General features: G+C 36.2%; 1 protein-coding gene and 1 long non-coding RNA gene across 4 annotated transcripts in view; one reads left to right on the top strand and one right to left on the bottom strand.

Moving 5' to 3' along the window:
* The window catches only part of LOC123480676 (uncharacterized), a 60803-nt gene extending 56549 nt beyond the window's left edge, over nt 1-4254 (bottom strand). For both annotated transcript variants that reach the window (XR_006656756.3, XR_008426165.2), the window contains exons 1-2: nt 4154-4254; nt 1568-1782 (exon numbers count right to left, since the gene is read on the bottom strand). This is a non-coding gene — a long non-coding RNA (uncharacterized lncRNA). The remainder of the gene's footprint in view (nt 1-1567; nt 1783-4153) is intronic.
* Nucleotides 4255-4313: 59 nt separating this feature from the next.
* Nucleotides 4314-21221, top strand: MMADHC (metabolism of cobalamin associated D). 2 transcript variants are annotated; one of them, XM_024569686.3, is made up of 8 exons: nt 4314-4447; nt 4953-5010; nt 9810-9954; nt 12246-12373; nt 15344-15449; nt 16011-16141; nt 19637-19723; nt 20696-21221. In XM_024569686.3, the coding sequence occupies exons 2-8, from the start codon at nt 5002-5004 to the stop codon at nt 20888-20890; spliced, it is 801 nt and encodes a 266-aa protein (XP_024425454.1). In that variant the 5' UTR covers nt 4314-4447; nt 4953-5001; the 3' UTR covers nt 20891-21221. The 2 variants fall into 2 exon arrangements, with proteins under 2 accessions (XP_024425454.1, XP_024425453.1); XM_024569685.3 differs by having other exon boundaries at nt 12246-12463.
* The last annotated feature ends 2260 nt before the right edge of the window (nt 21222-23481 follow it).

The raw sequence follows: 23481 nt of genomic DNA, 5'->3' as shown, positions 1-23481 counted from the left end.
CTCAGTGCTTGCACTGGCTTTGTTTAAATCTTCTCCTCACCCCGCTCTCTGCTCTGTCCACAAGAGTCCTGAAAGATAGTCACAGCCACCTCAAAGAAGTAGCTCAGGACAAAGCAGGCTGACATCCTATGAAAGTCCCGCCTAAACCCATCTCTGTTCCTTTCTAGACCAAACTATTTCCTGGAACCAAAGAGACAGGAGGGCCCAGGGCAGTATCGCCCCCATAAGCACTGTGCATGTATATGGACACCAAAGCCCCTCACAGCAAGACCGCCTCCCTACCAGAATGGAGTTCAATGAAGACGACAATGATGCTGTTCATGATGATTACGAAGATGCTAGCTAACACGGCACACGCACTAAGTGCCATGCAGTGTGTTAAATTCTTTACATAGATATTTTATACTATGAGGAAATAATATCATTGTCTCCATTGTAATGACGAGGAGAGAGACAGAGAGAAGAGCAGTGGCACATCTAATATCACAGTTGAAGTCCAGCAATAGACTTACAAATCACAAACTAAAAACCAAAATATTAAATTGAGGGCTCCTCTTCTACTCTGGCCTCTATATAGTCTATACATTTTAATAGTATTCTTTGCTGCATGAAATGTAATTGAAAAGAGAGGGCTGTGTCAGAAATGCATCAGATTGTTCAGACACCAACATTTGAGCGCCTTTAGAATTGTTTCACTTTGGAAATTTACCCTTTCCCTCCTTCCAGCCCCAAAACCACACAGTGAAGAGACAGAGAGTTGGAGACATAAAACATTCACTCTCTATAACTTTCCCGTGTTGCCATCTAGACATGTGTGGCTAGATCCTACAAGGGCTTTCCAGAAAAATCTTGAATTTTCTAGAAATGGCCAAAAAATATGCCTATCTTAAGATCAAATACTAAAGAACTATCGTATCACTGATCCAGGCAACTTAAAAAGATGTGTGCTCAACAGTTGAGTTCTGTGACCAAGTCAAAGAATAAAAACCAAGTGTTCACATACTTTCTCTTTTATCTATACCTTTTTTTAATTTCTATTATTATCCTCCTTTTACACGCTATTTCTTGCAACCAGGTAATAGTTCCATTCAACCTTTCTTATAACACAGAATATTCTCTCGAAACTTCTCATGTGCTTTAGATAGGCTTGGTTGAACAGAAAACATTCTTTTGGAATTATGATTCTATGGTCTTTACTGAAAGAGCTAGTGGCAAAACACGTGTCTTTGTGAGCACTTAGTGATGACTATATATTCCACCCTTTGCCTTAATATGAATCCTTTGTTATTGAGAATTAGTGTTTTTCAGAATAAACAGGAAGCCATATGTTTATCAAAAAGTATGAATGCAGGTGGCTGAGCTGTGAGCGTGAGAGGAGAAAGGAAGCCCCGAGGACTGTACATGGGTCTCTGAATAATCTCCTAATCTGGCACTTGGGTCAGTCTTTGTAGTTCTGTAATGGCCCTGTTTTGTCTCTGAAGAATAAGAACAATCCAAGGGAGAGTGAAGAAAAGAAAGCAGACAGATAAGGGGAAATTGAAATAATAGTGGAGAGATAGCTACTCACCTTCCTCTTCTCCTCAGCTGTATCGTTGTGGAAGGAATAGACATTTTGGAGCCACACAAATCCAAGTTTAAACCCCGCGGTCTTCACTTCATGAGGTTGTGTGGCAGCAGGCAGCTTTCTTAGCATCTCTGAATCTCAGTTCCTTCATTTAGGCAATGTAGACACTGCTGCTTTCCCAGGCAAGTTGCTGGGTCGACAGGTGTTAAGCATGGAGCCTGGAAACGGAACAATGAAAAGCAGCTTTTATGCATGGTAGCTTGTTGTTAATTGTCACCACTTCATGTGTTCAGCTCTTAACAAATATTTATTGATCACCTCTTTGTGGAAGGAATACAGTGAGGTCCTAGAAATATAGCGAACAAACAGTCTCTGTCCTCAAGAGGTTTATGTTTCAGCCTTTGAGTACCCACGGTAAAGAAAATTCTGCCCTACCTCACCCCACGCCACTGAAACTCCCCTGGCAAAGACACTGTTACCCTACTAATTCAAGTACCATGGACTCTTTCGTGGTTCTCAGTAAGACCCTTCTGTAGTGTCCAATAACGTCGAGCAGTTGTCATCTTGCTGTCTAGAACACTCCTCTCTTTCCTGATTCCCTCCCATCCTCAGACTGGAACTTCTCAGGCTCCACTGCTAGTCTTCATTCTGTATTCTTCTAATATTCCCTAGTGTTCTGACGTTTGCCCTTTTTCTTCTGTACCCCACACGAGTGCTTCTTGATCTTTTCAGAGTCATGAACTCCTTGAAGAATCGGAAGAAACTATGTACCCTCTCCCCAGGGGGGAAAAATGGATCCACTTACATACATACAAAGATTTACATAATTTTAAGGAATTTTACAGGCCTTCTTCCCTCCCCATAAAGCCCAGTGTTGAACTCCAGGTTACAGGGTTTCTTAGCTTTAACTATTACCTATATGCCAATGACCTTCAAATATGTCTCCCATATAAAGCACTTTCCTGAACAATAAGACTACTTTCAAATGATATTGACAACTCCACATGAATGCCCTTCAAGCACCTTAAAAGCCAAAATATCCCAAACCAAACTCATTCTCTTTCTCCTAAAACCTGTTCTTGTCCTGGGAAAGAGAACCTATGGGAAAGAGAATGCTGTTTTTGAACCTAATAAACCTAGATTTAAATCCATCCCGGGAAACTTCAATAATATATTTAAACCTTCTGTGTTTTAATTTCTTCATATTTAACATTAGGATAATTATACTCCCATTTTCTGAATTATTATGAGAATTAAATAGATAATGGGAAAATCCCTATCCAAGTGTCACCACACAGCATACATTTCACAAATATAAATATTACTGGATTCCCAATCTCAGCAAAAGCAACTCCATTCACCGATTATCCAAAGTCAAAAACTTAGGGTCATCTTCAACTTGTCCCCTTTTCCTCATCTGCAACGTATGGGTAGCTATGCCATGTTGATTCCTCAACGTTCTCCTGCCCTTAGTTCAGGCTCTCGTGTTCTTTCTCATGGACACAGCAATAGTTTCCTATCCAGTTGACCGAATTCCTATCCCACACCCTTCCAAACTATCCTCTACACTGAAGCCAGAGGATTTTCCCAAGGCACAAATCTGATAATGCCATGACTCTGCTTAAATCTGCCCAGTTGCTTCTTGGTGCTTCAGGGACTACGTCTACCTTAGCGCTAATGGCTGACTATAATCTGACCCCTGTCAAGCTCCAACTTAATCTCTTGATTATTTGTGGGTCTCCCCCACTGCCTATTGTGTTTTAGATTCCGTATCTCCGTTCGCACTGCTTTCTTTGTCCTCTACGTTTTTTCCTGCCATTCAAGCAAATGCCTATTCATCTTCCCAAACACAGTTCACGCATTACCTCGGCTATGAAGTTATTCCTGACAGCCTCCTGCCATACCGTTGCTCACTGACTCCTTTCAACTCCCACGTATACCTGATAAGGCAAATATGAATGCACATGATTCCAGACCTCACAACGCTTACAATCATCACTGAACCAGAAATCTTGTTCTATAACCTGGGCAAGTACACCAAATCGAAAGAGAAATCATGAGGCGTAAAAAAATAATGAGTTGTAAGTAACTTCAACACTGTGATCAGTGGTTCTTTTCACAGGCTCTCTTTGACTCCCAAACTCTGCGCTGTGTGGCTGTGTGTGCTTGTGTGCGTGCAAATGCTTACATATTACTATAGAAGTATTAGCCATATGTCAACTGATTTAATCATCACAAACTGTCTATGAGGTGGGCACTATTATTATTCCTGTTTTAGAAGGAAACTAAAAGCATAAAGAAACTAAGTAACTTGTCCAATATGGTACAACTATAAGTATGAATAAAGTATGGCTTCAGTTAATTTAAAAAAATAAAACATAAATAAAAATTATATAGTATATATAATTGAGTCAAGGGCTAGTACATAAAGAAAAATAGAAGTGCCCTATACTCAAAAACAGTGAGTCCTGAATAATAAACTAGATACAAAAACAACTGCACATCCTGGGGGGCAGTAAGAAATTCTTGGGGTGAGGGAAACCTATAAAATAGAAATAATGAATGAATGAAATGAAACGACCGCCTAACCCAGGTCAGGAGCCAACCATTCTTGCAAGTCACCCTCGCTCCACTTTTCTCCTCCCATGTTGTTGGCCGGGACTATCCAATGGACGGTCGGCTCTTCGTGAGTCTCGAAGTGCCAATATGACTGTGCGCGTGCGCATCGTCAGTTCGACGGTCCTTCCCATCGATACGCTCGGAAGCGACTTCTCCAGCCTGGTCACCGCCCGCGAAGACCCCGCCGCCGCTGCCGTGGCCGTCGCCATTACCGCGGCGGGAAGAGTCAGGTTTCCGGACAGCTGGAGGCTGCGGCGGCGACTGGTATGGGTGGTTTCCGCCCTCGATATCCCCTCCAAGTTCGCCCGTCTTTGGGCTACAGCTCTCGATGTTGCCCTTATTCCCACAGCACCTTGTCTCTGTCCCCAGTCCTGCTGTCACTCTGGCTTCAGGCTCTTTTCGCTTCCTCATTCTTCTGTTCAACTCGAACCTTTATTTGGAGCTGTTGTCAGGCAGCCCTGATGCGGGTTGAAATGCCTGCCGCGACCCTCTGGACTGTGGCCCGGCCGCCGCTCCCCATTTCTCCCCGATCTAGTCCGACTTGTTTTCGGCGGGCGCGCACCCAGAGCGTGCGGCGGCCCGGCCGGCCCTGGGCGGGGGTCTGTGCCCGGTGGGGGCTGGGGCGAGTCCGGGCCGCCTCGGGTTTGGGCAGAGCTTGGACTTTGGTCCCGTGGTCATTGAGGGACGCAAGTAGAAGAGAGTTGACTTCCCCGAGCTGTCTTTTGTTAAAGCTTAATCCGTCACTAGCCTGCTTTGTTTTGTCTTCCAGGAGTAACGACGAAAGGAAAAATATTTTGCATCTGCCCTCTCCTCTAGAAATGGCCAATGTGAGTAACTTAGTCTCTTAAGAGACAATATAGTGAAATACTAGTTTGGGAACTTGTTAGGAAATGTTGGAGGGACGGGTTTGTGACGGTGTTGGTGGCATAATGTTTTTCCTGTTTAGACTTAGTGCAACGATTTTCAACAGGTGTGTCGCAAGAATTTTTAAAACATGCAATATGACTGTTTGGTCAGGGGCAGTGACCTCTTTTCCTGCAGATTGTCAAATTAAAAAAAAATTACAACAACCGACACAACAATAGCTGTTGGGTGTGAAGAAAGAAAAATTATACCTGTCTTTTTGTAGTCAGATCAGCAAAAAATATATTTTTGGGTGTGCTGCAGAATTTTAGTTTATGTGCGCCAGAGATGGAAAAGTGTTGAAAAGCTCTGACTTAATGTATCAGAACTGGCCAGGGCCGCAAGGGTGAGAGGTTAGTGTTGGTGTGCTTCCAAGGTAGTTTGAACACATTCTTTTTAATAGACGTGTACTTATTAGTACAAATTCTGTCTTAGAAGTACCCTCAGAGCCAGCATCCTTTCAGTATTTTTAAAAAGACATCATTTCAGTAAATATTTAGTCTATTTTTAAGCCTTCTTTTATTCCTTTCTTAGTTAAACTGAAAGTTTTTAGCAGTTTTAGTATAGCAAATAATGTTCCAAATCCTACAAAATAAGAGCAAGAGAGAGTTTTGCCATAAGCCAGAGATATTTCGTGGCTATAACTTGCAGGGATTAACCAGACACATCCTACCTGGCACGAGGAGATCGTGTAGTAGGGACAGAAGACGGAAATGAAGACAGCTAGGGTAACAGTAGCGAGTAATTTTTTTTTTTTTTAAAGCTACCCGAAGGTACAGTGCAGATTCAGCTTTGTGGGGAGAGGAAACTAGGGACCTGGGATCACTTAATCTGAGAAGCATTTAACTTGAGTTTTGAAAGACAAATGAGAATTAGATAATCTAAGGTTTAGGTGGGAAGAACAGGAGGTATGTTCAGAGACACCCCCCTTTCAGAAATCATGAAGCCAGTTTTATCTTCCTGAGTGTAAGATACGTGGATGCAATTACTGGAAATGACTTCGGTTTGTGGAGTTCTGATCGAGTAATAGAGAGCCTTGAATGCCAAATTAAGTAATTGAGACTTTATTCTTTAAATCATGGTGATTTAGTCAGAGCTGTGTTAGGAAGATTCATATGGCGGCAGTTGCCCAGGATGGCACAGTGTTTCTGTAATTGAACCTGATAGGGACAAGTTGTAAAAGTAGACCACTAGTCGTGGCCACGTTTTAAGGTGAATTTTTACCAGGCCATAACCACAGAAGGGGAGCATTGCAAAGAAGCAGGTGGCACTGTCAAAGGAGAGACATTAATCATAATAGAGCTAGTAATTGGCCTGGCTTTGTGAATTAGTTCAGTAGGAGAAACAATTTGAAAGCTGCTTTATAGATCCTCTTATTGTTTGAAAGAAGGTGGTATAAAATAAAATTTACTTTTGATATTCAGATATGTTTTCAGAATTTTACATTAGCTTATATGCATCGTAAATGCTGAATGGATGTTAGTAATGAAATATGTGGGCCTTCAACAATTTAGTTAGCACACACGTCATAAATGTCCATACTTCAGTAGCTAGACAGGTTCGATTAAGGGGCCTTGGTGGGGATTCTGACAAACTGAAATGCCCATTTCTTACATAAAGGGAGCAGGCTTTCTTACCTACAGTGATTTGTTGCTGATTAGTGCCTTTTGGGAATGTTAATCCAGTGCTTCCAGATCTTCAAAAACAGCCAAAACTCTGGACCTTTGGTGTGAAACCTCACAATTTCTCAATGTTGATACCCAATTAAAATTTCTTGTCTGCACTGTGGACCACACAAAAATGTCTGTGTGTGCGTACGGATGTGTTTTATAGATGACCAGATTTCAGTCTTTGGTAGAGACTGAGTTAAGTCTTAGTAGATTGTCATCTTCACAAGTCTAGAGTCCTAGGTTTGCTTGAATTTAGTCATGTATAAAATACATACTTATCCTAAAACTAAAATAAACAGGGTATTTTAATTTGGGGGCTATTTTATTGGCTAGAACTTTTAATTATTATATTCACCAGCTGAGCCAATGTCATAAAATCTATCAAGTTTGCACAAAATATTGCAGTTCTACAACAGAAGATTTGAGAATCATACAGGTTAAAGGGTAAGCATTTGAAACAAACTAGTACTATCATCATCTGTGACTTTCAGTGGGCAAATTAAATGCTGGTATATTTTGCCAATAAAATGAAATTTAGTGATTAGATTTGCTTAGGCTAGAAACAAAACTCACATTTTATTATATAACTTGTTAAAAGTTTACCATCAAGAAAAATGGAAATAGAGTCTACTGGCCTTGATACTTAGAGGCTAAAATAATTGTTAGCCCTGGCTGATGTGGACTGAGTGCCGGCCCGCGAACCAAAGGGTCACCACCGGTTCGGTTCCCAGTCTAGGCACATGCCTGGGTTGCCCTCCAAGTCCCCAGTAGGGGACGCGTGACAGACAACCGTACGTTGATGTTTCTCTCCCTTTCTTTCTCCCTTCCTTCCCCTCTCTAAAAATCAATAAATAAAATCTTTAAAATAGTTGTTAATAATATTAGGCAATTTCTAAAATAATTTAGATAATCTTTTCCATTTGTTTTTGCTTGTGAAGCAGTGTGAATGTGAAGGATCACAAATAATATTTTAATAATCATACTTAAATTATTATGTAAATAATGGTATATAGAATCATTGTTAAAATTAAGTAAAACAGTACATGTAAAGCACTTAGCACAGGACCTGGCCCAGAGTAACTAACACTTTTGATTATTTAATATTGCCCCTTTCAGCTAATCTCTTATTGAGCCTGTTATTATTTCAAGCTTTGTTCAAATATTTTTGAAATTTAAAATTTTAAATTGCTTTTTTAGATCATGAGACATTCAATCTGTTAAATGTCCTCAATTGTAAAGGTAAATTTATAGTATTATAGAAACACCTAAAAGTCTGAGTTTGTCTAATAGGTAAAAAGCCTAATAATTACCAATTTGTCTCTTTGGGCAGGTTGGGTTACAGACCCAAGGGAGGATGCCTAAATTTTCAGGTGGGCAGAATATTCTGGAGACATGCCTCACACTTAGGAGGCACATAAAGGAGGTTCTATTCCAGGTCTTTAAGAACGAGTTGGAATATTTAAGGCTTAGAATGTTAGGGAAAAGGGCATGTTAGCAGAGGGGGGAAAAAAACTTTTGACAGTCTAAAAGAAGGCAGAGAAATACGGGAAATGTGAGGTAGATATTTTTATGTGACTATAGAGTGGAGTAAGGGACGGGAGGGTAAAATTAGTAAGAAACTATGCCAGAGAGGTGGTATTACCAGTTAAGACATCCTCTTATACTTATCATGAGAAATAAAGAAAGAACAGATGGGCTGGATTTCACAATAGTATCTGAAAGGGAAAAAAATGATGCATTCTAAAGTATCAAATGGCTAGACCATTTCAACATCCTGGTAACTAGTTTTCATACCACCTCTCTAACCCCACTCCAATCTATTGTCTATGCTGTCCTTAATGGAACATTCCTAAAAATACCCCGTGTTTTTATCAGTTTACTCCATTCCCTTCCTACAGAATAAAATTCTGATTTATTTTCTTGATGTAACAGGCCCTGTACTGTCTGTCAAATACAAAGTCTTTTATAGTTGCCTAAGGGTTAACTTTCAAGATTGTTTTTAACTGCAATCCCTTATACCCTCCCTCACTAAGCTTGTCACTCACTGAATATACCCTTATGGGTTCATGCCTTTGATTCAGAAAGTCACTCACTGAAATGTCACCTTCCCCAGCAAATGTCTGCTATTTCTACAAATACTGAAACTTTTTGTCTACTGCTTCCAAGGATTTTTTAATTATTCACGTCTTTAGCATTTTACAGATGACATGATATTTGTTCTTACACTTTTTCACTAAATTAAGAGTTGGCAACTTTTTTTTAATGTAAAGGGCTAGACAGTGAATAGTTCAGGCTTGTGGGCCATAGAGTGTTTGTGCAACTATTTAACTCTCACTGTGGTGTGAAAGTAGCCATAGACAATACATAAATAAATGGGTGTGGATGTTACAATAAAACAGCAGACTGTGTTTGACTACAGTTTCCCCATCCCCTGCATTAAATTATTGTCACCCAGGTATTTTGCTAAAAGTTTATGCATTTACATAATCACTCATCGTAACAAGGCAGAGTCTAGAAAATGACCTGAGGAGCAGAAACTGTACCACATAGGTATTGCTAAAATGAAAGAAAGCGGACATTGCCATAAAACCAAGAGGAAAGATGGCATGGGAGATAATTCGCACAACTTATAGCAGTGAAAGGAGAGAAGAATTAGAAAATAAACAGGTTTTGATCCTAGGAAAGGTTTTGAAAGTTCCATGTTTTGAGAATAAAAGAATCTTATTAGTTAGGCTACCTTTTTAGTGCTGCTACATAGGGCAATTTTTAGAGGTTCCCATTCTCTCTAGTGTGACACTCTTAATTCTGGCCTTATTGGAAAAGCCATACACTTTTATCCAAGTAACTTATTGCTTGTTTGTTTTTTATATTTGTGTTTATTTTTTAAATTGTAAATATACATAATGCTTGTCAAAAGGTAGGTACTCAGTAGTAGAATAAATATGGATTTTAAAAGATACATTGCAGTGTGATGATTTGCCAGAGGTGGTCTGTGTATGTAAGTGTAACATTTATATCCAGAAAAAAAAAATTTTAATTTTGTGTCATTTTAGGTGCTCTGTAACAGAGCCAGGTTGGTTTCCTATCTCCCGGGATTTTATTCTTTAGTGAAAAGGGTTGTCAATCCCAAAGCCTTTTCAACTGCTGGGTCTTCAGGTTCTGATGAGTCTCATGTGGCCACTGCACCTCCTGATATATGTAAGTAAAAGTTATCGCTTTACTTAAAATTTTCCCAAAACATTTTGAGTTGTGTTTTCTATATTTCTACTTGAGGTCTTAATATATTTTCTAAAGTCGAGTTTACCACATTGAATATAGACTCAAAAGTTCTGCATAAACATTTATATTGGAAAGCTACAACATTAAAAGAAAGAATGAAGCTTACTTTCTTCAACTTTAGTTTCTTTCTATCTTTAAAACATACAGTCCTCCCTGAAACAAATACTTTAATCCTATTGAACTGTTACTACTTTTTGCTATTGTTTGCTGAATTTCCTAAATATAGTTGGCACTTTGTATGTTTATTGAATCAATAACTTACCTACTATCTACAAAGTCTGCTTCTTCTAATCCATCTTGCACGCCACTATTATATTAATCATTCTAAGACATGTTTTAATTATGTTACTTCCTTAATAAACCTTAGTTGTCTCCCACTACTTTGAATAGCAGTTCCCAAACAGGCCCCAAGCTGTGAAAATTTTTCAAGGTCTAAAAAAATATATTAAGTTATGTCATTAGGTAAATTCGAGAAATGTTATATGCCACAGTCCTATCTTGGAGGTTTATAATGCACACTAAAATATTAAGGGAGCGCTCTTAGGAACTTAACCTAATGTATCCTGAAGGGACTGGGCATAGAATCTTTGTTTCGTGCAGCAAATTACTTAGGATGTGATGTAAGTTTCCTTGGACATGCAAAGCCTTCCCCAGTTTTCTTGCCTCCGTTTTATAACTCCATCTCTGACCACTCATCTGAAGACTAAACATATGTGTAACATAAATGCAAGATTTGTCATTCAGAATATATAAAGGGTTTGTATCCTGAATATATATATAAAAAATTTATAGTCCAATAAGTAAAAGACAACCCCATAGAAAACCAAACAAAAATTTTAAAAATTATATGAACAGACTATTCCTGGAAGAGAAAACCTAAATTACCAGTCACCATGAAATTATGCTCAAATTCACTGTTAACATGGGATATTTATTTCTTTCAAGAGACAGTTAGATCTGGACAGTGTTTAAAACCCATCTTGTTCAAAAATAGCTAATAGGTTTTACTTGGTGACCTGACTCCAGTCATCAGTGTCTGTCAAGATGGTCTTCAGACTAATAGCATCACTGTCATCTGGGAACTGGTTAGAAATGACGAGTCTTGAGCCTAACTCCAGACCTTCTACATCAGAATCTGAATTTTTACAAGATCTCCAATGATTCTTAAATACTCTGAGAAGTATTGGACTAGAGTGTTTGGGTTGATAATTACGAGACAGTGTCCCATAATTTAGGAGGAAGGAGTTTCATGGTTATTGGATGGTGTTTGGCATAGGTGTAGAAGAGGGATATGGTGACACTGTCTAGTGATGGAGCAGCCATGTTGACATGGCCATTTTTAGTCACTCATTCTGGGCAGAACATTAAAAAAATAGTTTTTAATAAATATTTTTATTGCCAGCTGATGTCTTCAGCAGTTGTCCCTTTCTGTAAACAAAAATCTACTCTTGAGTATTTCTTTGTTTGGTTTTCTACTTTATTCTTTTCTGGATCTTTTTAATTTTTTACAATTTAGGGTATTTTTAAAAAGTGAATAAAATAATGTGGTCTCTTCTTTTTAATCCATGTCAACTCATGTGGCTGGTGAGCAGGGCATTATGTCGTGTTGGCTCATACAGGATTTTCCCCAGCCTCTTAATGTTTTGTGCCACCAGGGGGCAGCAGCTCCATGCTCCTCCCCAAGGGTAACCCCTATTGAGTTGGATGTTTCCTTTCAGATCTTTTTATTTTCCCTGAATTTAAAAACATAAATATAAAGGTCTGAATGCCATATAAATGACATATATATATATATATATATATATATATAAACGTAAATACAATGTTCTCAATGTCAAATGAACGTCATGTTATTCCTTTGGCTTAGCTTTTTCTTTTAATGTAATATGTCTTGGATTTCGTTCAGTCAGTGAAGATTTACTATATTCTTTTTAATGACTATCAAGCCTTATATAGTATGGATTACAGTACTTTATTAAACCTTTTTCCTAATAATGGACCTGCCTGGGAGCTGACAACTGGTTGCTTTGATTAATATTTAGGAAGTAACTTGAAACTAGTTTATACTAACACAGGAAAGCAAATTTCAAAAATCTATCATTTAGGTAAAAAATGCCTGATTTTAAGAGGAGCATTTATTTCTTTAGTCTACCAGTACACTTGACTGCTAAGGAGGAAAATGATTCATGTTTTTGTTTGTCTCTTTTCAGGTTCTCGAACAGTATGGCCTGATGAAGTTATGGGACCATTTGGGCCTCAGGATCAGAGATTCCAGCTTCCTGGGAACATAGGTTTTGATTGTCACATCAATGGGACCATATCACAGAAGAAAGGCCAGGTTCATAAAACTTTACCTGATATTCTAGCAGAACCTTTATCAAGTGAAAGACATGAGTTTGTGATGGCACAATATGTGAATGAATTTCAGGTAAATTGTTAAGATCATATATTCTGTTTTTCTAATTATTACTTCTATATTAATTTCTGATCACTATAAACATCACTTTTCATTGAAAAGTAAAGAAAAATATTTAACTCCAATGTACCCAAAAACAACATAAATAGATTTTTAAAAGTTGGCATTTCCTCTATACACTGCTATTTTTTTATTTCAGATTACAGTCTTTTTTAGGTAATTAAATAATTCTTCAAAAATTTCTTTTTTGATAACTGCTTGTTTTCTCAATTATAGATAATTCACTTACTTCTTTATTACTGGAAATTTATCATATTTTGCTGCATATAATGTGCTCCCGGGTATAATGCATACCCACGTTTTTGGCCCTAACTTCCAGGAAAAAAAAACTTTCATTTTAATTTTTTAATTCAGTTTTTTATTTATTTATATTTAGAAACAAAACCAATTATTGTATTCCAGGGTATTATTTTGTGTATGGATATCATTATTGCTTTCTAAAGTTACACTTTTAATGCATAAGAATAAATAAAAGAATTGAAAACATAGATAAGGAATTAGTACTACCTATGCATAATGCACACATCCTTATTTTTCCCTCAAAAATTTGGACAAAAAAGTGCGCATTATACATGTCAAAATATGGTATTTTTTTATTTTTCATATTGCATTCATTATTACTAGAAATTTAGATTGCCTGTTTTTCACTTTTATAAATTGCAGTTATCGTTTGTATACGGACTGTGTTTCTACTAGTTTTATACTCCTTTAGCTATTTAAAAACTTAAAATTTTGAGATCTCTGAAATTCTCCAGATACAGTAGTCTAAAAAGAAAAACTTACAGTTCTTTTTAAATACAATTCCCGAAAGATTTTTTTAATGAAATTTTAAACTCTTACTGCTTCATTGCCCAGTCAAGTGGAAAGCTATGTGTAATTCAGAGTTTCTGTCAAGCCCCTGGATCTTGTTATTTTTAACATTTCTACATAATTTCAGGCTGAGTTTTATTGTTTTTAATCAAAATCATATTATTAAAAGCAACAACCCCTTATAACTATAATGGGTTATGTCGGATAATTTGGAATTGGGATACAGTTGACCTCCCCTGACTTGTATCTCAGTTAATTCCTTCTCAGTCTTCTTGGCTCCTCCTCTGTCAATCACATAACATTTCCCATACATTTCTGATCTTCATCTTTTCATTTAAATTACTTCCTGGCCACTTACTCCCTTGGCTTCCTTTCACAGGCTTGTTATTATCATTTCTAACATAGTATTTCTATTTCTGTCATTTCTGGTTCTATATTTTCTATCTGCTTGTCAAACATTTTATCTGGATATCTCACAAGTTCCCAGACTGTGCATGTCTAATACTGAATTAGTTATTTTTTCCTCTCAAAACCTATCCTTACTCCCATATTATCAGTAATTTAAATGACTTAGCTATTGTCCCACTGTCCCAAGATAAAAATTATACTGCTGACCTCAACTCCTCTCTCTACCATACCCCCATAAATAGTAATGAAATCTCATTGTTTTATCTTTTGAAGTAACTCTTGAATTATTTGTGCCCATTTAAATTTTCACTAATATTGCCAGAGTTCCAGGCTACTTTACCTTACCTAGCTTCCTTGAGACATTGTAGTATGATGGACTATGGAGGAAGGATAAGTCTTAGGTTCAAAGGTTAGCTCTGCATTTACTTAATTTTTTGACCTTGAAAAAAACAACTTATCTCTCTGAGCTTCTATCTCTTTATATGTAAAATGGGGATAAAAATAATCTTTGGCCCACAAATTTATGAGGATTGAATGTGAAAGTATGTGTAAAGCAGTAAGGGATTGATAAGTTGGCTTTTACTAATCTATACCTGCTTCTACTCATTTCTGTACATCTCCGCAATAATACTAGCATTAGCTTCTTATATGTTCTCTTGCTATTCCTCATTGTTTATAAAGTCAGAATTTCTTAATGTGGCATAAAATGCCTTTCCATGATTATGATTCTTGTCTTTCTCACCTGACCTCCCAACACTTCCTACTTTTCTCTGCACCCCATTCACAACATACTTTAAGTACACCATTCTCCTTGACTATTGAATCTTTTTGTACTGTTTTCTTCCTCAACTGATTTTCCTCTTGAATTCCTAACATATATTCCATCTGTTTTTTACCTATCAGACATATACATTAATTAACATGTAGCTCAAATATGATGATTTCAATCTTTTCCTGATTTCTGCCAGCAAAGCAAATTTCTTCCCTATCTGTACTGCTGGAAGACTTTCTTCATAACTCCGTAGCATGTTTCCTATTGGATTGCAGTTCTTTGTTCATGCTATTATGCCTCTACTAACTCTAACATACCTCATAGTGAAGACTGGATTTTGTTCCCTCTGTATGGCTGTTTTTGTTATACTGTCTGATTTATAGTAGGCGCCCAGTAAATTTCATTTGAATAAAAGCCTCAAAGTTCTTCCTATAGGAGAGGCTGTATATTTAGTGATGTTATTTTGTAAGTTAGTGTAATTGTCCCCATTTTACAGATTACAGAATGAAAGAAAAGATAATTAGATACCACAAAATATTATGAGATTATATTGATGACACAATTACTGTATTTTAGTTAATTTTTAAGCCAACTTCTACTCATATCAAGTCCTGTTATGTCAGTATATTTATATATTCATAGTTTTTTATTTAGATACGTTTTTTAGAATTTTCAGATCCTGTATTCATCATAGAGAAAATTTGAGTGTGTAAGAGAAAACTATCACCTCAGCAGTAGTTAGATTAGGATTATTTAAAAAACCTTCTACGGAAGACAAGTTCACAACAGGCAAGGTGTTTGAACTCCATATTTTGTTTACTTATATTTCTTTTTCCCCTTAGGGTAATGATGCACCTGTTGCACAGGAAGTTAACAGTGCAGAAACATACTTCGAAAGTGCCAGAGTAGAGTGTGTAATCCAAACATGTCCAGAATTGCTGCGAAGAGGTATGTTGTGCTTCTCTGCATTTTACAAGAATGTGTTTTAGATAATGTCACTGATTTTTTAATGTGTTGAATAATGTGGTCCATAAGAATTATAATGCTTTTGTTTACTTAATATTTTACTGTGTCTGGAGGGATATGATTGCATGGCCAAGATAGAGACATTCAATGTCCCCTGACTTCATGCTGTCGTTAGATAGGAATAGTAGAATTTTTAGTAACTTTTTTTCTGTAGCTTTCCCTGAAGTCATTCTAGTCCTCTGTGATTATTACAGTTATATTTTCATGAACTGATACGTAATCATAAGAAGCCTTAATAATAAATTTTATGCGAAAATTATAAGACGTTATGTTATGAGTAATACTTCAGTTCGTCCAACAAGAGCAGAAATGAACCAAAATCAAGTTTAAGACATCTTTTTAAAAAATAATATGCATTTATAAACCTAATTTGGTATCACAGTAATTTAATCATTTCTCTAAAGAAGTGTTTTTATGCACTGCTTCTCTTTTAAAAACCAAATTATTTTCTCCCTAGAACTTTTATTCTTATTTTATTTATAGATTTTCAATCACTGTTTCCAGAAGTGACCACCAACAAACTAATGATTCTGACTGTAACACAGAAAACTAAGAACGATATGACTATTTGGAGTGAGGAGGTAGAAAATGAAAGAGAAATACTCTTAGAAAAGGTAATTCTTTCAGTTGGTGACAATTTAATTTTATGACCTTATTTAAATAGGAATGAATCAATGCTTCAAAATGTTGAGTGTCTTTTCTAACCTTTATTTTCTGCTAACTTATTTCAGTACTAAAGAACTTCCATCTTTTCCAAGATAACAATGCCACAATTTTGAACCACAAAGATTCTGTTTAATACTTTGCTTAATTTTTTGGAATTTAGGTTTGTTTTAGGAAAATAAGATAAAAACAAAAAAGGAAACTCTTCATACCCATCTCTCTTCTCTCTCTCTTTAAAGCATAGCAAATAGAAAGTGAAAATTATACCAGCTTTCTTCAAGGAGTAAATGGTAACTGTGTACAGTACAATAACCATAAAAAACTATATACTCTCATTTTTTTTCTGTCCTTTGCTTTTAACCTGGGGATATGTATTGACATCTCTCCATAACATTACACGTAGATAGATTTCATTTTTTGTAAAATCTGCATTGTATAGCATTACATGGTCAAGCCATAAGTTTAAGCTACTTAAATTTCTTTCTTAGTAACTCGTAAATTGAAAACCAAACTTTTGCTTTTACAGGCAGTGAATATATTTGTACATATATTTTTATGTACACACTTATATCTGTAGATTCCTAAATTGAGACTTTCTAAATTAAAGGGTATAATCATTTTAAATTTTGATAAATGCTGCCAATTTGCTTGCCAAAAAGATTATCTTCATGTATATACTCTTACCCTACCTTACCCTGGTTATTAGCATTTCTTTTCATTTTTAATAACCTGAGAAATTATAAGACATAATGTAAAGTCTGAAATTTATAAATTACGTTATTATTTCTTTAAGACTTTGATGTTGGGTTGTACCAACTATGTTGTCTACAAGATAGAAAGAAACATTCCTGTGCCGGTACCAGTTAGGAATAATTCACCTGAGGAACCTTAGCTAACTATCATTCACAAATTACCGTTACTAATTTTATGCCGCATAATGTTAGGAATTACTTTATATGTTCTTTAGGATTGGATGGTAGTTCTCTTCATTTTTAAAAATATATTTTACACACTTCACAGTATTGTGTGATGATGACTTTATAGTACTTAAAAGTCCCACGTAGCGCTGTGGTAATAAATTTCATACAGTACATAACAGTCATGAGCAAGTTATGTGCTGCTTAGCGAGGAAATTACAGAGGCACAAGATAGTGTTTCTGATGTGATAGTTAATCCAAACTGAGAGAGTTGAAATTTAAATAGGCATTAACTCGATAAATATTTTCAAGGTAATATTTACAAAGTTCATACTTACATCGCTGTCACTTAGTCACTAGAGAGCTCTCGTGTGTGCATTGCATCCACGGTTTTAATTTTTGATCGAAGATTCTGACCCCCGTGTGATACTCACCCCATGACAGCAGTCAGTTGTCTGTAACCGGTTTCAGGGCTTTTAGATGGAGACCTGCTTTATCTTGTGATTTTTGATTTTGTAATGCCTGAGCTGTTTTATTTTCTATGGGAGAAACAAGAGATTTTCCTGTTTTAGATATGTTAGTAATTATTTTAGAACCACATACATTTTACAGTCCAAGTGGGTATTTTACGTTTTATGGTTTACATCTATTCCATATTTTTCCAGCAGATGTCGGTGTTTGCTCTTGACAAATAGAAATCTTAAGAGAAATATCTAAAGTGGTTCTTTTTGTAATAATTTGGGATTCCTTTAATTAACCTTCATAAACAGCTGATGGTATTGCTTTGCTCTTACGGTTTTGGGTATAGCACATCTCTGCATGACGTTGATATACTAGTGACTTTTCTTGATCATATTCAGTAGTTTTCCTATTTTTAGGAATTAATGAGGATTAATTAAATAAGTATAAATATTAAATATGAAGATAATGTAAAAAGTATGTTTTTCATTAGGAGAAAATAGTTAGCTTAAACTGTGTACCTCTCAACAAGGGTTAACAAACTTTTTCTGTAACAAGCCAGAGAGTAAACATGGTTAGGCTTGGTAAGCCAAAGGGTCTCAACTACTCAATTTTACCCTTGTATTGTTAAAGCAACGATAGACAGTATATAAGTGAACAGTCATGGTCATGTTCCAGTAAGACTGTACTTGTTATACAAACAGGCAGCAGCTGGGTTTGGCCTTTGGGTTGTAGTTTACTAATCCCTTATTAAGGATATGGCCCATATTCCTAAGGCTTTGACTTTTGAGGATCTCAGATGAAGTCAGAGGTGCTCAGAAATCCATGTTACCTGGCACTGCACAAACCCAGGTGTCACCATTCAGCTCTCAGCTGTCACTTTCTGCTAGGCCACCGTGCAGAATCTCACCATGTGCCTGCACAGCTCAGCTCTTGGTAAAAAGACCTGAGTTGCCCTGCAGACTGCCAGGAGCCCTGTTGGCTCGTCTTCCTCTTCTCCAGTACCCTGCTCGCAAATTCCAGATGCTTCAGCAGTCCATAATTCTAGTTTGCTACTGCCTCGGGTCAGGGACACCATCTTTGCTTGGAATCCACTTCTTTGTCCTGTGACAATAAGGTGTCCCCAGATACAACCGGAAGAAATGGGGAGCACCTCATCTGTTTCCCTTCTGTCAAAGATTACAGTTTTGTCTGACTTGTTCAGAGTCTAAAAGCAGTTGCCTCATATTTTTGTCAGTTTTATAGTTTTCAGCAGGTAACAAGTTTGGTACCTATTACTGTTATGGCTGAAAGTGGAACTCTGACCTCTTGATTTTAAACATTTATGATTTGTCTTTTTTTTTTTTTAACATTCTAATCTGGTCGTAATGTTTGTCACCGTCTTTTTTACTGGTTAGGCTTCTGATAAAGCTAATAAAGACAGGAATTAAGATGGTGAGACCATGATTTTGAATAGGTGGTACACGCATATGGTGTGTAATGATTATACGCTACAAAAGAAATGGGTATATAATGAAAAGTAAGCATCCTTTCCATCCCTATACCCCATCTATCCATTTATCCTATTATTTCTGTGTGCCCTTTCAGAAGTATTTCATGACTGTGAATGGAGAGCTGTGTTTTTGAAGGACACGCAAACAACTATATCTTTTTAAACAATGTTTATTCAAGTTAATGAATGAATTGGATCTTTTTACTATGAATATCTTATTTTTTCTTAACATATTTCTAACATTTCTATAGTGTTGTAAAATAACAACTATAGCTTATAATTCATGATAAATTGAAGAATTAATAGCACAGGACTGATTAGAAATGGTTCCCAAAATAAGAAATAATTTAGAAGAAAATACACAATTTAGACTTTTTGAAAGAAATTAAAATGTTATATGAACTATTAATCTTTTAAAATGGCTAAAATAATCAATGACTTTACAGTCTTATCAGTTTTAATTTTCTATTAATCTTACTGTTCTCTAGCTGAAGCAAAAGATATTTAAAAATGTATTAAAAATAGAAATGTGTAGTAATGCTATCTTGAGCATATTGTTTGTGTCTTTTTCTGTGCAGTTCATCAGTGGTGCTAAGGAAATATGCTACGCTCTTCGAGCCGAAGGCTATTGGGCTGATTTTATTGACCCCTCATCTGGTTTGGCAGTAAGTAATTAAATACGAACCAGATTGTGTAATTTGAAGTAGGAGTGATTTCTATTGTGAAATTGTTTGTAACTATAACCTTGGTAAAAATAGATCATTTAAGACTTTTTTAAGACCTCGTAATTTTACCCAGAGAAGTACCACTGTGAGTCAGTTGCATTCACAACTTGGAGGGACCTCTGTCACTCACACTAAATTTCTCCATCACTTAAAATTTTTTAAATTAAAACAAATAAAAAGCTATTTCTCTCCTTATTTAATTTACATTGACTTAGTGTGTTTGCTGTTTGTTAGTGAAAACTAGTTATCAATAGTTTCTTTAGAAAATTAGTTATCAATAGTTTATAACTATTGAGTATATTATAACTAATATTAGTTATCAATAGAAAAGAAAGGAAAATTATTTTTTGAATTAAGATAATATGGATAGTAAGAAATATTAGAAAAGTAACATTTTAGAAATTAACATTTATAAAGTTATATTTTGAAAATAACTGAACCACATTGTCACATTTTAAATTCTGGGTTTATTTTTTCATTAAAAATGGTGATAAATTTGTTTTGAATCTTAAGATAGGAATGTGTACTGTTTCTTCTCAAAGTCAAGTAAGATAGAATGTAGAGTAAAAATGAAGAACTGACTCTGGACTTTAGTTTCCTTTTCTTAAAAATGATAAGGTAAACCATAGATGACTGTCTACGGTTCATCCCATCTTTAAAGTTGGTGTAATACTACACATTTGGTTCTAGATTACACGAAATTGGCTAGATCATTCATTTCACATTTCCAGCACGCACAGTCATTGGGGGGAGAGGAGGTGTTAGGGCAGTTGAAGTGTTTCACATGACCTTGTTACTGCTTATTTGAATTTTTAAATATTTGGAGTATTAAAATATGTGTTTATTTTTGCATGAAATTATTACTCCATTTCTTTTTTTTAATGAAAATACATCATTTTTTATTCCCTTCAGTTTTTTGGACCATATACAAACAACACTCTTTTTGAAACAGATGAACGCTATCGACATTTAGGATTCTCTGTTGATGATCTTGGCTGCTGTAAAGTGATTCGGCATAATCTCTGGGGCACCCACGTGATTGTAGGAAGTATCTTCACGAATGCAACGCCAGACAGCCATATTATGAAGAAATTAAGTGGAAACTAGTAGTAATGCCAATTTATTTGCTGTACTATTTGTACTTGTCACTTGGGTTGATCTGTAAACACTGTCAAAGGCTTCAGTTTTTAAACTTTACTTATTTCTAGGGTATTTATTTCAACATTTATGAATTTACAACATTGGCAAGAGTTTGTGATTTTTAAATCTCAAAAGTTGATATTGTCAATGAATACATGTTAAGCATATCCAAGCTGTACAGAATGTGGTAATTAACATGTAACCATGGTATGATCTCTGTTGTTATTTCTCCCCTTTATTGGAAAAACCTTAGTTTTAATTATTTTCTCCAAAAATAAATTATACATTTACTTATGTATTTTATTGCAGTATTTTTAAAATGTAGTTCTTAAGACTTCTAAGAAACAAAAAGATACTAATCTTTTTAATGTTTTTATTAATGAATGCAATTGAAAATTCTAAATTTAGTGTAGATTTAACTTTCCCTGATTTTTTTCTATATTCTTGTACCAGTCTGACTATTACTTTGAAATAATGCCCATGCAGGAAAAGAAGAATAAGGGTAATACATCTTTATGAATAAAGGCTTCCGTGTATCATCCTTACACATACTAAAAAATAATAATAATTCTTAACACCTGGGTTGCAAAATAAACGTAGATTATTCTGAGACCGAACTACGCCTCAGCTGTTAAGTCATATCTCTGCAATTGTAGCAATAGATGGAAACTGCTCCATTACAGCAGTGCCTCATTTGTGACAGTTAGCTTTTGCAGTTTTTTTAACTTTTTTTAAAAATCACCTTTCATTCTTGAGGCTTTTGCCAGTAGGAAGAGACAAATCTCAGGAGAACAAGTAACTTCTACCAAATGAATTAATTGAAGTGGATTTTTTCAATTAAATCCGTTTTTAAAAGGAATACGTGAAGATGACCAAATTTTTCATTCAATTTACAACTTTATTTCAAATTCTTTGCTTAATTAACTCATAGCTTGATAATAAGTGTTGCTTATGACTCAGAGTAGGAGCTAAAAAGTTTTTATTCATTATGAAAAAATGAAGTAGTAAGTCCTATAATATTTTGACAAAAATGTATTAGAGTACAGTTATCTTGGTGTCCATGGGGGAATTGGTTCCAGAATGCCCTCCCAAACAAAATTTGCAAATGCCCAAGTCTCTTATATAAAAGAGCATAAGAATGCATACAGTTGGCCTTCTGCATCCATGGATTCCCAAGCGTGGATTGAAAATAGTGTTCTCAGTCCCCAGTGGAGGATATGAAACCCGTGGATTCAGAGGGCCGATCGTGTGTGCGCATACCGTGCATACACGTGCAGAAAAGGGCACATGACGTAAGTGCTTGATACATGTTCATCTGTGTAACCGACACCCAGATCGAGACAGAACACCACAGGCTCCTGAGAGGCGTATCCTGCTGCCTTCCAGGTGTCTCCTCCCACTTGCCCCTCCCAGAGGCAACCACTATCCTGATTTCCTACAGCATAAGTTGGTTTTGCCTGTTTTGATGTTTTATAGATATAAAACAGTATGTTCACTTTTGCAGTTTCACTTTTAAAAATGTGAGATTAACCCTTACTGTGCATAATTACTGATCACCTGAGTTGGGGCAGTTTGGCCCCTCAGGCTGAATTGGCAATATGTGGAGACCTTTTTGTCTGTCACAGCTGTGGAGGTGCTGGTGCTCTAGCCATCCAGTGGGTAGAGACCAGGGATGCTGATAAACATCCTGCAGTGCAAAGGACAGCTCCCACAACAAAGAATTATTTCGTCCACTGCTTTGCCTCACCCTCATTTTATCATCTTGCTTTCTAACAGAATTTTCAGAGACAGCATTGAGAAGCAGTAAACTGCCAATTAAAATTTGTTTCCTGAAATGTCATGGCAAGATTTAAATGTACCTTGGCATGTACATTTAAATGTACCCAAGGGACTCTTCACTGATAACAGTAGAAAGCGATTGATTATTATGTGGTAAGAAAATACCATATTTACTTGATTAGGACCCCTAAAGACTGAATTTGTAAAATTACTCATTTTAAACATAAATTTGCTACTTTTTAAAATAAGACTGAGCTATTGAAATTGATATTAGACTTGTCACAGAAAAATGTTTTTGCACTCTGACCTGTGCAGTTTGGTTGGGCATCGCACTGCAAAGCAAAAGGTCACTGGCTCAATTCCTGGTCAGAGCACATGCCAGGGTTGTGGATTTGGTCCCCAGGCAGGTTGCCTACGGGGGGCAGCCGGTCGCTATTTCTCTCTCACGTCGATGTTTCTCGCCCTCTTTCTCCCTTCCCTCTCTCTAAAAATAAAATCTTTAAATATTTTAAATATGTATATGTTTTTAGGAAATACAGGTGCAGGCCTAATGCATATAGCTGGTGTTAAGACGCAGCCCTGGAACGTGGCAGCGATTCATATATGTATACTCTTAGGGTCATTATCAAGAAATTTTTGAGTGACTTAAAATATCAAGGAGTTGCAGGATTTAAGCTAAAAGAACTTCCAGATTAACTAATATTGCCACATTGCATAAACTGGAAATTATTCACTGAACTCTTCAATCTCTGAATTTCTTTGAAAACTTAAACATTTAT

The sequence above is a fragment of the Desmodus rotundus genome, chromosome 2, assembly GCF_022682495.2.
Source record: "Desmodus rotundus isolate HL8 chromosome 2, HLdesRot8A.1, whole genome shotgun sequence".
NCBI classification, from domain to species: Eukaryota; Metazoa; Chordata; class Mammalia; order Chiroptera; family Phyllostomidae; genus Desmodus; species Desmodus rotundus.
Note: the sequence above shows the minus strand (reverse complement) of the source record. Positions and strands in the feature narration are given on the sequence as shown.